This window comes from Corythoichthys intestinalis, chromosome 16, assembly GCF_030265065.1.
Source record: "Corythoichthys intestinalis isolate RoL2023-P3 chromosome 16, ASM3026506v1, whole genome shotgun sequence".
NCBI lineage: Eukaryota > Metazoa > Chordata > Actinopteri > Syngnathiformes > Syngnathidae > Corythoichthys > Corythoichthys intestinalis.
This window is the reverse complement of record NC_080410.1, coordinates 13,662,821-13,677,069: the sequence shown is the minus strand read 5'-3', so window position 1 is coordinate 13,677,069 and position 14,249 is coordinate 13,662,821. Positions and strand designations below refer to the sequence as shown.

Here is a 14,249-nt window from a genome sequence, read left to right as displayed (position 1 = left end):
CGCATGAAGGTCAGAAGGAGCATCTAAAGGGCGCTGACGGCTCCTCCTGTAGCTCACCAACGTCTTCCTCCATCCTCAATTTCTCACGCCTACTTCGCCTAGAAGAGCGGTCCACGTTGGTGGGCTGAACACATGTGTGTCCCAGGCGTAAGGATGGTGCCCAGTCAGGGTCTGCCTCATTTATTTCATATGCTGGTTTTCCTGAAATTATAAAAGTCATATCAGTCATACAACAGGTTAACATTAGTAACTTAAAATGGATTTTAAAGCTTTGTAGAGTGTCTAAACTGGTGGGACCTGCCCTCATATGGCACTGATTTGTATGCAACAGGCTTTTTTACATTTTATTTATTTTTTTTAAGTTTAACTGATCATTAGGCATAACAAACAAGCAGAAGATTCTTCTGGTGATTCAGTAGATCTGTAGTCTCCTCCACAGAGTGCTTGGTCAAGCATATCAGTAGCCTAAGCGGGAGGTAAATATCGCATTTTTTTCTAACACATCTCCCATACTTATAATCATTCATTGTGTGCTGTTACATCTTCATTACTACCCTTACTTTGTTACCTTTGAACTGTTTTTTGTGTACTAGTACCATACGGTGAACGCCTGTGGCTTATGCACAGTTAGCCAGTAGGGCTACAGTTAGCCTCTCTTAGACACTAGCGTGGTTAGCCAAAGTAAACAACACAACCACACGCCATAAGCGTTTAAATGCAGTCAATATCAGCATCCGAAGAACATTAACACTTCCAGTTACTTACCTTTATGGAAATGTAGGGAACAGACCGACATGTTTTCAGTTGATGAATAAAAAGTGATGGCCTTTCTTCTCACCGCTGCAACCATTCGAAGCCTCTTGGTCAACTCATCTGAGTTCCATATCTTCTCTTCCAGGCGGGAATGCTAAAAAAAACCCTATCCCATCCTTTTTGCATTCGTTTCTATCATGGGACCTAGAATGGCAGTCTTTCACACAACACGAGTGTACCATTTTCAACGATTACCACGCAGAATGGATGCCTAGCAAAGGATCACGTCGCGGGCTTGTTGTTGTTCTGCAATACACGAAAACCCACAATGCATTGCGCCAGAAACGTCACGAGACAAGAACCGATAAACTAATTTATGAATGCATTAAAAAACATTAGCTCCAACAAAAACTTAGCTTACGTTGGTCTTAACAGGGAGCAGTTGGATTCAGCCATGTGAAATGAGGCAGACCAGAGTATGGTGTATCCACCCTAATCAATAAAACTAAATGCAAACACTTTCAAAACAAACCATTACGACGTCACTTTAATTGAACGACTACTCAAAGCTATAAAATTTAATTGGAATATTTTTTTCTAATCAAATACTCAAGTTAATCGAATAATCATTGCAGCACTCCAGTGAATGCTCTGGTTTTGAATGAACGAACGTTCCCAGTCTAAATGGACTGGGCGTCTAGCACCGTCAATGACAGCCTTTTTTTTTTTTTGATTGACACGTTTTTAAAACGATATCTCAATTCTTGACAGGAGCATATCGATAACCTTTTGGGATACAAAGTATCATGATATATCACCATTTCGATATTTTGTCACACCCCTACATTTAAGAGTTAAAGAATCATGTTCATTTGTTAAAGAGACACAATCAGTGTTACCTGGTGCTTTTCAAAGTCATTCTGGTTGACTTCTTGCCGCTTTGCCAGGGACGAGCTGCCCTCATGCAACGAGGGCACATCTGTGCGATTTTCAGTGTGTTTTTCTTTACACATAAAATACTCCATGTGGTGTTCTTGCAAATGTTGCGTCTCTTCTTCATGGATATGACGCTGTATTTTCTTTTGAAACTCTTGTTTTTGTGTTCTTTTTTCATGGCAGTCCTCAATTCTCTGTTTAGTTTCACAGAGTCGCCAGTCTCCCATCTCCATGGAGATTATCTTACCCTCAGCGTGCTCCAGTTCCTCTCTGTTGTCCTCCTTGAGTTCACATAAGGTGTGATTAAAAACCTCCCGCTCATCCTTTAATGAGGCATCCTGCTGTTTGCACAAAGCCTGAAGTTTGTCCTGTAGCACTACACGTCGCCGCTGCTCCTGCTCCAAATCTAAGTACAGCCTGTCTGACAAATAAACCAGTTTGGCTTGTTCCTGCATCCATTTTATGTCTTCTACAGAGGTTGTTTCATAGTTTTCATCCATGCATGTCATCTCCTGACTGAGCTGCCAAACGAATTGAGCTCTTCTTTGCAGTCTGGTTACAAGTCCTTCTAACCAGGGTGGCTTTTTCTCACATTGAAGACCCTCTTTGTTCTCTCGCTCGGATTGGGGTGTGAAGTCTGTAGGGCAGGTGTCCTCCGGACCTTCACTTTTGTAGCCTTTCTGATAATGATGCTGGATTTTAAAAGCAGCATAAATTAGCTCCGCTTCACTACAGGCTTTAACGATAAGTTCGTGGTCCTCGTTAGAGCTCTCTAATCGTGTCTTATTTAAGGTCAGTATTTGAGAGATAATGTTTTTGTATGTGTTTGCCACAGACATACCATCTTCTTTTGGCACTAAAGATGTGAGTTGCTCATTTGGACTCCTTAAGGCTGCCAAAATTTTTTCAACTATGATTAATTCTCTCATTAAATATTCCCCAACACTTGGACTATCTTCTGAATGTACCATGTAAGCGAGTTCCCTATTTTCAATGCCAGTCAATACATCACTAGATATTGTGTCCTCCGCTCTGTAGGCATTGAAAGATGCGTGTTTTTGTTTCTCTGCATCATTCTGTCCTTGCTGAAGGCACGCCTCAACAGCTGACAGTCTCCTCTCAAAGTCGGTCAACTCAATAGCGGTACTAGTTTCAAGTTTCTCCCGACAGCTTCGTACGATGTTCAGTGCGAGTTGAAAACGACCGGCCAGAAGCCCGCAAAAGGTCTCCGTCTCCCGAGCGAAGCGCCGGTTCGCTTCGGTTTGACTTTGAAGCAGCAGGGAGAGACGACGGGCCGAATCTAGACTTCGAGTGAGCTCCGGGCAGCTTTGGTGATCCTGATCTTCCTCCAGTTGTTCGGTAATTTCTCTCAGTTTCTCCTCTGTTACGAAAAGCTTAGTTTCGAGTAACTGAATGGCGGATGTGAACCGTTCCGGGTCGTCTCCTGAAGTGATGATGTACTGATGAGATGGGCCAAGTGAGTAGGACCGAACTCTGGCGTGATGATTGCTGCTCTCGTCATTCGGGCTGGTTGAAAACATGTCCTCTGATCTGCTGTCACTTGTCAAATGAGGCTCCACTGTTTCCTCAGCCTCCAAAGACTCCTCCTCCACGTGAGAAGAAGCACAGGTGCAAACTCGGAGCATCTCATTCAGTTGAGCTTCAGTCTCTTCCAGGCTATTCCCTAAGACTTCCATCTTGAGCAAAACCTCATTCAATTCTTGTTCTTTGATATCGAGGAGCCTCTGAAAGCCGTCACACGTTTCTTGAATTTCAGCCTCCCTTTGCTGTGTCTTCTCCAGAACATCCAGTAGTTCCTCTGAAATGCTCTCATGTGAATCTTTAAGGTCCTGGTAGTGAGTCTGTTCTGTTTTTAAGCAACTGTGGAGCCCACTAACCTCTTCGTGCGTCTCGCTCAATTGCTTCTGTAGCTCTTGACATCGTTGCTCAAGCCGCTCTTTTTCATCTCGACACTCTTGCGCAGCAACCACTGATGAAGCCAGCTCCTCTTGAAGTTGCTTTTGATTCTCTTCAATGTCCCTGCTCCACATGCGTACAGTATCGAAGCTCTCCACCTGCTGTTCGGCTAGATCCAGTCTCTCCTGAAGTTCTTGCGAGTGTTGCTCCGACCGCGCCAAACTGGCCGACAAACTTTTTCGTTCTCGGTCCTGGCTCGCTTGAAGAAGTGCTAGGTGCTTTTGTAAGAGAGTTTCTTTTTGAGCTTGCGCGTCCTCGTTCGCGCGGAGTTGCACTGTGGCCTCTCGGAGAGCCTTCCTCAAGACCTCGACCTCCTCCTTCCTGCTGTATGATTCCTCCTGCAGTTCCAGCAGGCGCAGCTCTGAGGCTTTCCATTTTTCCTCCCCGTTGTTCAGTTCTGTCTTCAAAGAGGTGACGGAACGTTCCCACTCCACTCGTTGCTCGTGGAACCATTTGCGTTCTTGCTCTAGATGCGCCTCAGCAAGCGCGGTGGCATCTCCCGTCACGAGCAGTTGCGCTTGTTGAGCTAATAGGTCCACTCTCTTACGTAGTTCAGCTTCTCTCGCTTCTTCATGTGTCCTCTTTTGTGTCTCCAACTCAGCTCGAAGCTCCTGGTTCATCTTTTGGAGTCGCCGCAGTGTCGAAACTGGCTCAGATGTAGGGCTAGAATTGAACAGAAGCTCATTCTATAATGGGAAAAAATAGAATCTTATTCAGAATAGTAGACAGTAATGCACATAACCGTGACAAACATTAATAATGAACCTTTTCACTTAAGTGACGCTCTCTTTCGTGTTGTAGTTCATGTTGCAGGTTTCCGTTTAACTGTTGAAGCCGAGACAATTCCTTTTGGGTTTGTTCCAACTGTAGATGGAAAGAAGCATTCAAATGATTAAGAGTGTACATTTTGTTTTAAAGGGGCACAAATTTCTAAGTGACAGTTTAGGTTCTTTTCTTCAATGTAAAACTGTTTCCAAAGGTATTTGGAGAGGAATTTGTGCAGAAAAACACATGAAAAATGGTGTTGAGAATAGAAATAGCTAAAAAAAAAAACAAAAAAAAACTCTCCAGTCCAGATTTGTGTTTGAAGTACGACCGACACAACTTTTAAATATAATCTGTTCAAAAATTTTTTCATTTTAATGGCCATTATCACACAATGCGTTTTAGTATGCCTTTGTTTAGTATATACAGTGCCCTCCATACTGTAATTATTAGCACCCCTGAAAAAGATGTGTTTTTTAGCTTAGTATAACACCATTTACCATTTACCATTCTAAAAAATTTATTTTTTATTCAAATAATATGGGACCTTAATGGAAAAAAAGAGAAAAATCCAACCTTCAATACAAGTGCATTCATTCAGTGGGGAAAAAAATCCCACATAAAGAAAAAATTATTTGACATTAAATAATGTGTGTCACAATTATTAGCACTGGTGTTAATACTTTGTACAACCCCCTTTTGCCAACAAAACAAGGTCTGGGAGGAGCTTGATTTTGTGTCTGGTGAACAATTTCTGTGTAGATTTGGCCATATGTTTAGGGTCATTGTCTTGCTGAAAGACCCAGTGACGACCCATCTTCAGCTTTCGGGCAGAGGGCAACAGATTTTGATTTAAAATGTCCTGGTATTTCAAAGCATTCATGATGCCATGCACCCGAACAAGGTTCCCAGGGCCTTTGGAAGCAAAACAGTCCCACAGCATCACTGACCCACCCCCATACTTCACAGTGGGTATGAGGTGCTTTTCAGCATGCGCATCTTTCGTGGCACGCCAGACCCACTTAGAGTGTTTGTTGCCAAAAAGCTCAATCTTGGTCTCATCTGACCAAAGCACACTGTCCCAGTTGAAGCCTGGGACCGTGTGTATTTTTGTGTGAGACCAAGATTGAAAGTATTAACACCAGGGGTGCTAATAATTATGACACACATTATTTAATGTCAAATAATTTTTTCTTTATGTGGGGTTTTTTCCCCACTGAATGAATGCACTTGTTTTGAAGGTTGGATTTTTCTCTTTTTTTCTATTAAGGTCCCATATTATTTGAATTAAAAAAAAAAAAAAAAAAAAAAAAAAATATATATATATATATATATATATATATATATATATATATATATATATATATATATATATATATATATATATATATATACAGTATATTAGAAGCTAAAAAACACATCTTTTTCAGGGGTGACAACAATTATGGAGGGCACTGTATTTTGCTTCAACTTGAGAATGCTTAAATAATTTCTTCTTACATTTGACACACTTATTAAGAAGGACATGCTTATTAACAATTTCATGGACAGATTATGATTTTTATTTAAAACTAGGGCTGTCAAACAATTAAAATTTTCAATCGTGTAAATTACAGCTTAAAAATTAATTAATCGTAATTAATCGCAATTCAAACCATCAATAAAATATGCCATATTTTTCTGTAAATTATTGTTCGAATGGAAAGATAGGACACAAGACGGATATATACATTCAACATACGGTACATAAGTACTGTATTTGTCTATTATAACAATAAATCAACAAGATGGCATTAACATTATTAACAATCTGTTAAAGCGATCCAGGGATAGAAAGACTTGTAGTTCTTGAAAGATAAATGTTTGTACAAGTTATAGAAATTTTATATTGAAACCCTTCTTAATGTTTTCGTTTTAATAAAATTTGTAAAATTTTCAATCAAAAAATAAACTAGTGGCACGCCATTGTTGATGTCAATAATTACTCAATGCTCATGGTGCTGAAAGCCATAAAATCAGTCGCACCCAAGCGCCAGCAGAGGGCGACAAAACACCAAAAAACACAAGTAACAAGTGGACATGACACTGTGCTGTCATTTTAATCTGTTTGAACGGGGCATGTGCGTTAAATGTGTCAAATATTTTAATGTGATTAATTAAAAAAAAAAATTACCGCCGTAACACGATAATTTTGACAGCCCTTCAATAAAGGGCTATTTTATTCTATAATAAGTTGTGATTCTATATAGAATTTATTCATAATCTATTAATAAATCATTTATTATTGATTTTGCATGTTTATGTAATTATGTAATATTATATAGCACAGTATAATAATAATAGTTCCTATAGATAACTTTGTGCTGAGGAAAAAAAAATACTATTGTTGAAAAAAAAAAAAAAAATCAAACATCTTAGGCAGCTAATCACAATGTTACTCATTACTTTAGTATTCTTTTCACCAATTTTTTTTTACTTGTACTTGAGTACATTTTTAGGATGACTACTCTTACTTGAGTAAAAAATTTTTACTCCTCTGCCCACCTCTGATTTTATGTGAACTTTTATTAAATTGTGCATGAAAAAAATAGTCGACATTTTCAATGTTCTTAGTGTATTGCCCCCTTAAATAATCCACTTGTAAACTTGTCCGTCTAACCTCTTTGACAAGTTGCCCTCTGTCAGACTCACAAGGATGACGCTCTTGATCAGAACTATCCTCATTTGACTGTATCGCACAAGATGGTGAAAATGGAGAGCCCTCTGCATGGAAAGTCATACACACGAAAACACATGATCAGATGTGGTCAAAGAACAACATTTGGCATAAGAAAACAAGTCCTCCACTTACAGATGAAAAATTGCAATTGCAAACTTGTAAAAGAAAATACAGAAGAGGCGAAAACTACATTTCCAATAAGATCTTTGACATAATTGTTTGAGTACCTTTGCCGTCTTCCACATGCTGTATCGGATTGATAGGAGATGAAGAATCAGTGCAGGGTGATGAGGTGGGCGAAAGGCTGGGAGATGACACAGAGCTAATTTCAGCAGATGTTTCTTCCATCTTTTGCTGCAGTTTGATTACTCCTTCGTTTGATTTCTCAGAGTCTTCAGCACCTTCATGGCATGTGGTCTCTTGATGCTCCTCTTTGGAATCATCCTTATTGTTTAGTTTCGATTGTGAACTGTGGGGAAAATATGCAAAAGGTGTTTTTAAACCGAAAATGAGAAGGAATTAGGCATTTTAGCTGGAGTGGTCCAAATCTGTTTACCTTTCAAGTTCGGGCCTCACATTTTTCGTAGTAGTCACCAGTGAGTACCCTCCATCTTTGTTCTGTACAAAGATACATATACAGTGGACTGGTTGTCATGTCTCATCTTTTAGTGCCATTGAGGGCACTAGACGTCCAATCCATTTCAAACGATCGCTGCTAGCCGCCCAGTCAAATTGGAATAGATTGTCTAGAGCCGTCAATGGCAGTGAATGAGCTCATGACATTCAAAAAATTGTATGAAGAAAGCATATTATTTATATTTATATTTAATTAACCAAATATTTAATGAATGAATTAAATGATTAACAAGTAAATGCACAGTATATATAAAGTTGTTTGTTCCATTCTTCAAAAAATATCCTTTAACCAATCATTAAAGTAGATATAATTCAAAATTTTATTTTAATCCACCAATTTTAGAGGAAAAGAATACAGTTAACCCTTTCAGGGACAGTACATACAAGTACACGTACATGTAGTATAAGTACACTCAAGTACACATACTTGTAGTATAGTAAAAGCAAGTACACGTGTTTGTCATACAAGTACACACAAGTACACATGTTTGTAGTACAAGTACAGTGGTATGAAAAAGTATCTGAACCTTTTGGAATTTCTCACATTTCTGCATAAAATCACCATCAAATGTGATCTTATCTTTGTCAAAATCATACAGATGAAAAAACTGTCTGCTTTAACTAAAACCACCCAAATATTTATCAGTTTTCATATTTTATTGAGGAGAGCATGCAAACAATGACAGAAGGGGGGAAAAATAAGTAAGTGGACCATGACATTTAATATTTTGTGCCCCCCCCCCCCCCCATCCTCCCACCCCCACCCCTTTGGCAGCAATAACTTCAAACAGACACTTCCTGAAGCTGCAGATTAGTCTGGCACATCGATCACATTTGATGGTTATTTTGTGCAGAAATGTGAGAAATTCCAAAAGGTTCAGATAATTCTTCATACCACTCTACATATACTTGTAGTATCAGTAACAGTAATGCAAGTAATAAAAATACACTCTGGTTATGGTCCCAAATAACACTCTACATTAGTGTTTTTTCATAGTACATACTTAACTAATTTCATGCAATTGACAGCAATAGATGTCCAATTCAATTAAACTGGGAAGACTGGCCATGAATGCTCATCTTTCAGTGCGTTTTTGACTGGGGGGGAGGGGGGGGGGGCAAATGAACCACCATCAATGGAAGCCAATTAGTTAAATGAGTGCCAAGTAAGGGTTTAAAAAAAGTCATATTTTGTGCATGAAAGGGTTCAATTAATTAAAGTGAAAATGACCTCTTTTTTGACTTTGTCACCATGATGAAAACATGCAGTGCTAGAAACCTCAGAGGAAGACGATTCCAGTGTCTCAGAGGAGCTGCTCATCGCCTTCTTTTCATCAATGTCGCCACGACACCGCCCTTTGTTTGTCCTTCCAAGATTAAAGATATGAATTCATAAACAAAGACAACACATAACCTTCAAGATGAGAAATGTAAAACATGGATTCAATTAAAAAAAGAACTAACCTGAGTGGCTCCTTAGAGGTGGACAACTTTTTACAAAAGAGTTTTTTACTCCCAGAGGATATGTCTTTCTTTACTTGAGCATTTTCATCAGATTCTGTTGAAGACAAATTCCTTTTTGTTTGGGGTTTATTCATTATGAAAAACAAAGTGTATTTATTACAGTACCGTCTCCTGCAGATCTCTTGTCTAGTCTGTTGAGAGAGCGACTGCTCCTCATGAATGGAGCAGTAGTGAGGGAAGAGGTGTGCAGGGATGAAAAGCTCCGGCTGCTACAAAGTTTGGGAGCAGGTCGTGATGGACGAGACGACGGCCTGGAAACCCAAAGACCTTCGCGACCTTGGTGGCTGCTTCTCTTCAAAGTGGCACCTTCTCTACCATCTCCATTGCTGATGCTGTTACTCCTTCCACCATTTAAAGTGATTTTCGCTGCAGTGCTGTCGGCTTGTTTACTTCTATTAGCTACGGGGACTGGTAATGATGATGTCTCCTTTGAGAAAGAGAGATTCACACCTCAAACATTTTTTGGGTTTATTTTTTTGATGAATGCAAGTGACATAACATAAACCAATACAAAAACTGAAAGTTGTATTGCTGTTCTGGCTCCTCTGCACGGTAAAATAACATACCCATAAATTTAAGGTAAAATACTGGCATGGCATGGTATGGTTGGCAGAATTATATAGTTAAATGTACAGGGAAATCGTAAAACGTTAATAGAGTGATCCCTCACTACTTATACCCCATATAAATCAATATTAAAAAAAAAAAAAAAAAAGTTTATTTTTTAATGTACGATTCGATTTTCGCGGGGCTTGGTCCCCATTAACAGCAAAAAACCCCCGAAAATACGCAAAGTAGAGGCGGAGCTTATTTAAAAAATCTCAACAACGAGGAATCGCTGCGGTCAAATTAACAACCATCTGCCATTAAAATATCTGTGTTTTATATATCTTTATATATTACACAACTGTTATTTTACCTCAAATTACTTTTAAAAGTACAGTACATATCGCTAACCTCACAGTCAAAATGGATTGGACATCAAGAGCCGTCAATGGCAGCCAATGAGTTCCATCAACAACGAAAAATATCAAAAACACAACCATTCACAAGAAAACTACCGTATGGACTGGAAATTTTGGTTGCACTTTATTTTAATGCTTCTTATGACAGAGTCATTATTCAGTCATAATCATGATATGCTGCCTGTTATGAATACTGCATGAATAAATGGTTATGACAGATGTCATTAAGTATTCAGTAAATTATAGCACTTTTGATGCAAAATTGACATTGTTTCAAACGTCTTTGTGTTGCGGTTATGGTTAGGAACTGTGTTAGGGTTACGACACTTAATGACATCTGTCATAGGCATTCTTTAATGTTTATGACAGGTGTCATTTGATGATTCCGGGGTTAGGGTTACGGTTAGGGTAAGGGACGAAGCCCTTCCCTCCCCGGGAGGGAGAGAAATATCCTCCCCTCATTGGTTGGGAAGGGACTGCTCGGTCCTTCCACCCACGCTCCAAGCCCCATTGAGGACATGGTTAAAGGGGACGTCTTCGCCCATATCTAACCACTGCCCATTGATCATCCATTGTTTTGTTTGTTTTTTGAATGTTTTTAATGAATTAGTAGTGTTTATTAACCTGGTCCACTTTGTAGTTTATATAATCAGTGTTTGTGTGTATTTTTGTATAATGTATGCATGTTTTTTTTCTATTAATTCTCTTCTTTCAGTCCAATTTCAATCAATAGTGTGTACGTCGTTGACGTTTCGGTCCTTTGTGAACCTTTTTCAGGACCGTACACACTGAAAATCAATTTTTTCCACCATGCACTATGTGTCATATTCTGCTACTTGTTGGATTTTGTTTTGTTACAGAGTCGGCTGTGGGAGCATTCCCGACATTGCACCTGCAGCGATATGCAGCTAATCAACAGTATTATATAAACGCTGGCGAACCAAGAAAACGGTGCTGAGACATTAGCTTGCTCGTCACCATTCAACACATACTACTTTCGAGTTGCTTTCTATTTGCCATCTTGATCGTCAGCCATCTTTGTATGTGATCCTCTACCTTGTGCAGGTATTGAGTGTATTTTTGTTGTCTTTTTGACTCTGCCTAGTTTCGCGTTATTGATCTCCCTCGACCTATTGTCACAGACCACTTTTGTTATTCCTGGTTTTCCGCGATCGCGTGTTTTGTTTTGTTTGTGTTTAATAAATCCTTGAACGCTTCCCCTCAGTTGGGTCCTATCTTGTCTTCCGCATTCGCGGTCCATAACACCATGCACTTTATTTGTTGTGTTTTCAAGCCAATTTAACTTTTCCAAATGACTGTTTTCCCAATTTGCATTAATTTACAATGTTTGCCAATTGTTACTGTTAATAGAGATGTTTTTAGTTCGCCTTCTTTCTTTCAAAGGGTTAGGGTTTAGGTAAAGGTTTGTCATAAGAAGCATTCAAATAACCAAAAAATACCGAAATTTTCACTTTTGTACCTTTCAGGGAAAATTTCAAGACAATTCTATGGAAGTAAATTTGTGCCACCGGATATTGAATTTGTAACAATATATTTTTTTAGCATCAAAATTCTAAATCTGATTTCTTTTCTGCATCAAAATTCAGTTAAAATCAGTCGCAAATATTCAGACGTAAAATATCAGAAAACTTTTTTGCAACTGAATTTTTGCTATAGTGTTTTTTTTGGGAGGGCTGTGCTGAATTTTTGTGACAGAATTTTTTGCAGCTGAATTTTGACGCTGATACAAAATTCCGTTCGAATTTAGATGCTGACAAAAAATTGTGTTCGAAATTCAAACTCTGGTGGTACACGGATGTACTTCCATGCAATTACAAATCTATAGTTCCAAACAAATGAGTAGTCACGTAAATAAGGATTTTTTTCTGCGTTCAAACTCAAAATTACATCCACCAACATCTCTACCTGAAGCCTGTAATTTTAAAGACACGGAATACAAATACAAATGCTACTGAGAAACAAGCATTCGGTACTGACTTAAAATTCCGTTGAGACTTAGTAATTGCTGTTTTGAAGATGAGTGTGTAGAAACATCAGACATCGTACATCCCAATTTGGATTCTTTGACTGGTTCTATCCAGTAACCACTGTTGCAAACTGCTAAATCCCAACAGGATCTCTTAATTTACTTAAGTGCCATCTGACTAACTCTGCGACACACAAACACACACACTTACACAAATAACACGGTGCTTTAATTACACAAATAGGCTCTTAAAAGCTATGGACAGTCTATCACTGGTCCCTGCAGACTCAGCCTCACCTACTGAGGTAATCAGGTCTGGTCTACATGACCTACAAACTAAAAGTCTTAACTTAAAGTTTATATTGAATTTGTAAAGTTTTAAAAAAAGTTTACCAGTATTTAAAAAATGTGACAACACGTTCGAATTGTATGTAAACCTCACTCACGTACAGAACTGTGCCTCAAGAAACTAATTACAGTACATACAATGGTGAATTTAAAAGCATTCTTGCAATAAAACATAACAAAAATAATGGTAACATACCTTTCCTCCTTTCTTTTGTGTAGGTTTATGAATTTTTGTGTTGGCCAGGACCTCAGGCCACCTGATATTTAAACAAAGTAAGGAAAGTTAATCAAAGTTGTCACCCTTTTAATATAAAGATAAAGATAAAAACAAAAACTGAGCAACACTAAATCACACTTTTCAATAAATTGCTGTTTTCCCTTCTAAATTTAGTAAAGTATGTGAAAAGAACTTAACATTAACCATGTTGATCCATCTAGTTTCAAATTTCAATGTATGTACATAAAGGCCTGGGAAAATGCCATTCAGATACATGATTTTTCTTTTGTTTTTCTAGTAAATGTGGTGCCATATTTCTACTTACCTTGGAGCCTTTGACATCATTTTCACCAATGTGAAGAAAGTGCTGAATCAAATGGAAATCCAACTGTTGTCATCAGAGTGAAAAAATAAGAAAGCATGAAATAAAGAATAATATTTTATTTTAAAAGGCAGGAGAGCATCTGGCTATATGAATGATGACTCCAACTGCAAAAAAACAGTTGTGCTACTGCTCACCAAATGAGTGAACAAATCACAAACAGGAAAGTGGAACAGTGTTACACATGCGTAATCCGAGGAAGAGTTGACAAACTCCATTAGTTTTGAAGAACAGGGTTAAAAGATTAACAGGATTACTAGCACGTCTTTGAAATGCTCCAAATGTCTCAAAAGTTTTGAACAGTCAATTATATTCATTTTCGATAGTGCGTGTCCATGTTTTATTTTACAAGGATTGACTGGCTAAACTTGTTCACTATGGTTTAAAAAGGACTGGGAAAGTGGGAAAACCATGTATACAGTGAGATAAAAAACTATCTACCTTTTTGGAATTTCCTATATTTCTCTCACATTCTGCATAAAATCACCATTAAATGTGATTAACTAAAACCACTCAAACCATAGGCGGAGTTTGACTTTTGGGCCGGGGAAGGGGGGGGGCACAACATGTTGATGACCCCAAAACAAAGTGTCAGCAATAAAATTAACTTACAAGAATATTTATAATAATAAGTTGAAACTGAGCATTTTTTTGTTTCCCGTCATTCTTGAGGGGAATTCTAAATCAGGCTGCTTAGGACAGCGATACTTTTCGCCAAGATCATCATTCATTGAATATGGTACGCCCACCGGTGTCGTGCCAATGTAGTTATTACCCCAGTCAAAAATTGTATCCCCTGGGCGGAGCCATATGGAGGTTGATTTGAGTCTTCATTGTTTGATCAAAAAATGTGTTTGAATGCAAAAATAAATTTGAAACTCAAAAAAATGCAATTAAAAGCTATTTTTCTTCGATTTGGGGGGGGGATTGAATTCATTTTTTAATTGAAGCAACTTTGGACATATTTTTGTCCATTTACCTATGTTAAGCTGCTTATTTCCTTATAATATAAAAAATGTTTGTATTATCTTCAAAATATA

The 14,249-nt window shown here is 38.2% G+C and overlaps 1 protein-coding gene across 1 annotated transcript in view; it reads right to left on the bottom strand.

Annotated features, from left to right (window-relative positions):
* LOC130931622 (myosin-9) overlaps positions 1-13,713 on the bottom strand; it is a 33,461-nt gene extending 19,748 nt beyond the window's left edge. The window contains exons 1-10 of the mRNA XM_057860537.1: positions 13,153-13,713; positions 12,807-12,867; positions 9,416-9,737; positions 9,251-9,344; positions 9,018-9,153; positions 7,707-7,768; positions 7,378-7,619; positions 7,091-7,194; positions 4,432-4,530; positions 1,653-4,352 (exon numbers count right to left, since the gene is read on the bottom strand). Coding sequence (XP_057716520.1) covers positions 1,653-4,352; positions 4,432-4,530; positions 7,091-7,194; positions 7,378-7,619; positions 7,707-7,768; positions 9,018-9,153; positions 9,251-9,344; positions 9,416-9,737; positions 12,807-12,867; positions 13,153-13,172 — 3,840 coding nt within the window. The 5' untranslated portion in view covers positions 13,173-13,713. The remainder of the gene's footprint in view (positions 1-1,652; positions 4,353-4,431; positions 4,531-7,090; positions 7,195-7,377; positions 7,620-7,706; positions 7,769-9,017; positions 9,154-9,250; positions 9,345-9,415; positions 9,738-12,806; positions 12,868-13,152) is intronic.
* Between the last annotated feature and the right edge of the window lie 536 nt (positions 13,714-14,249).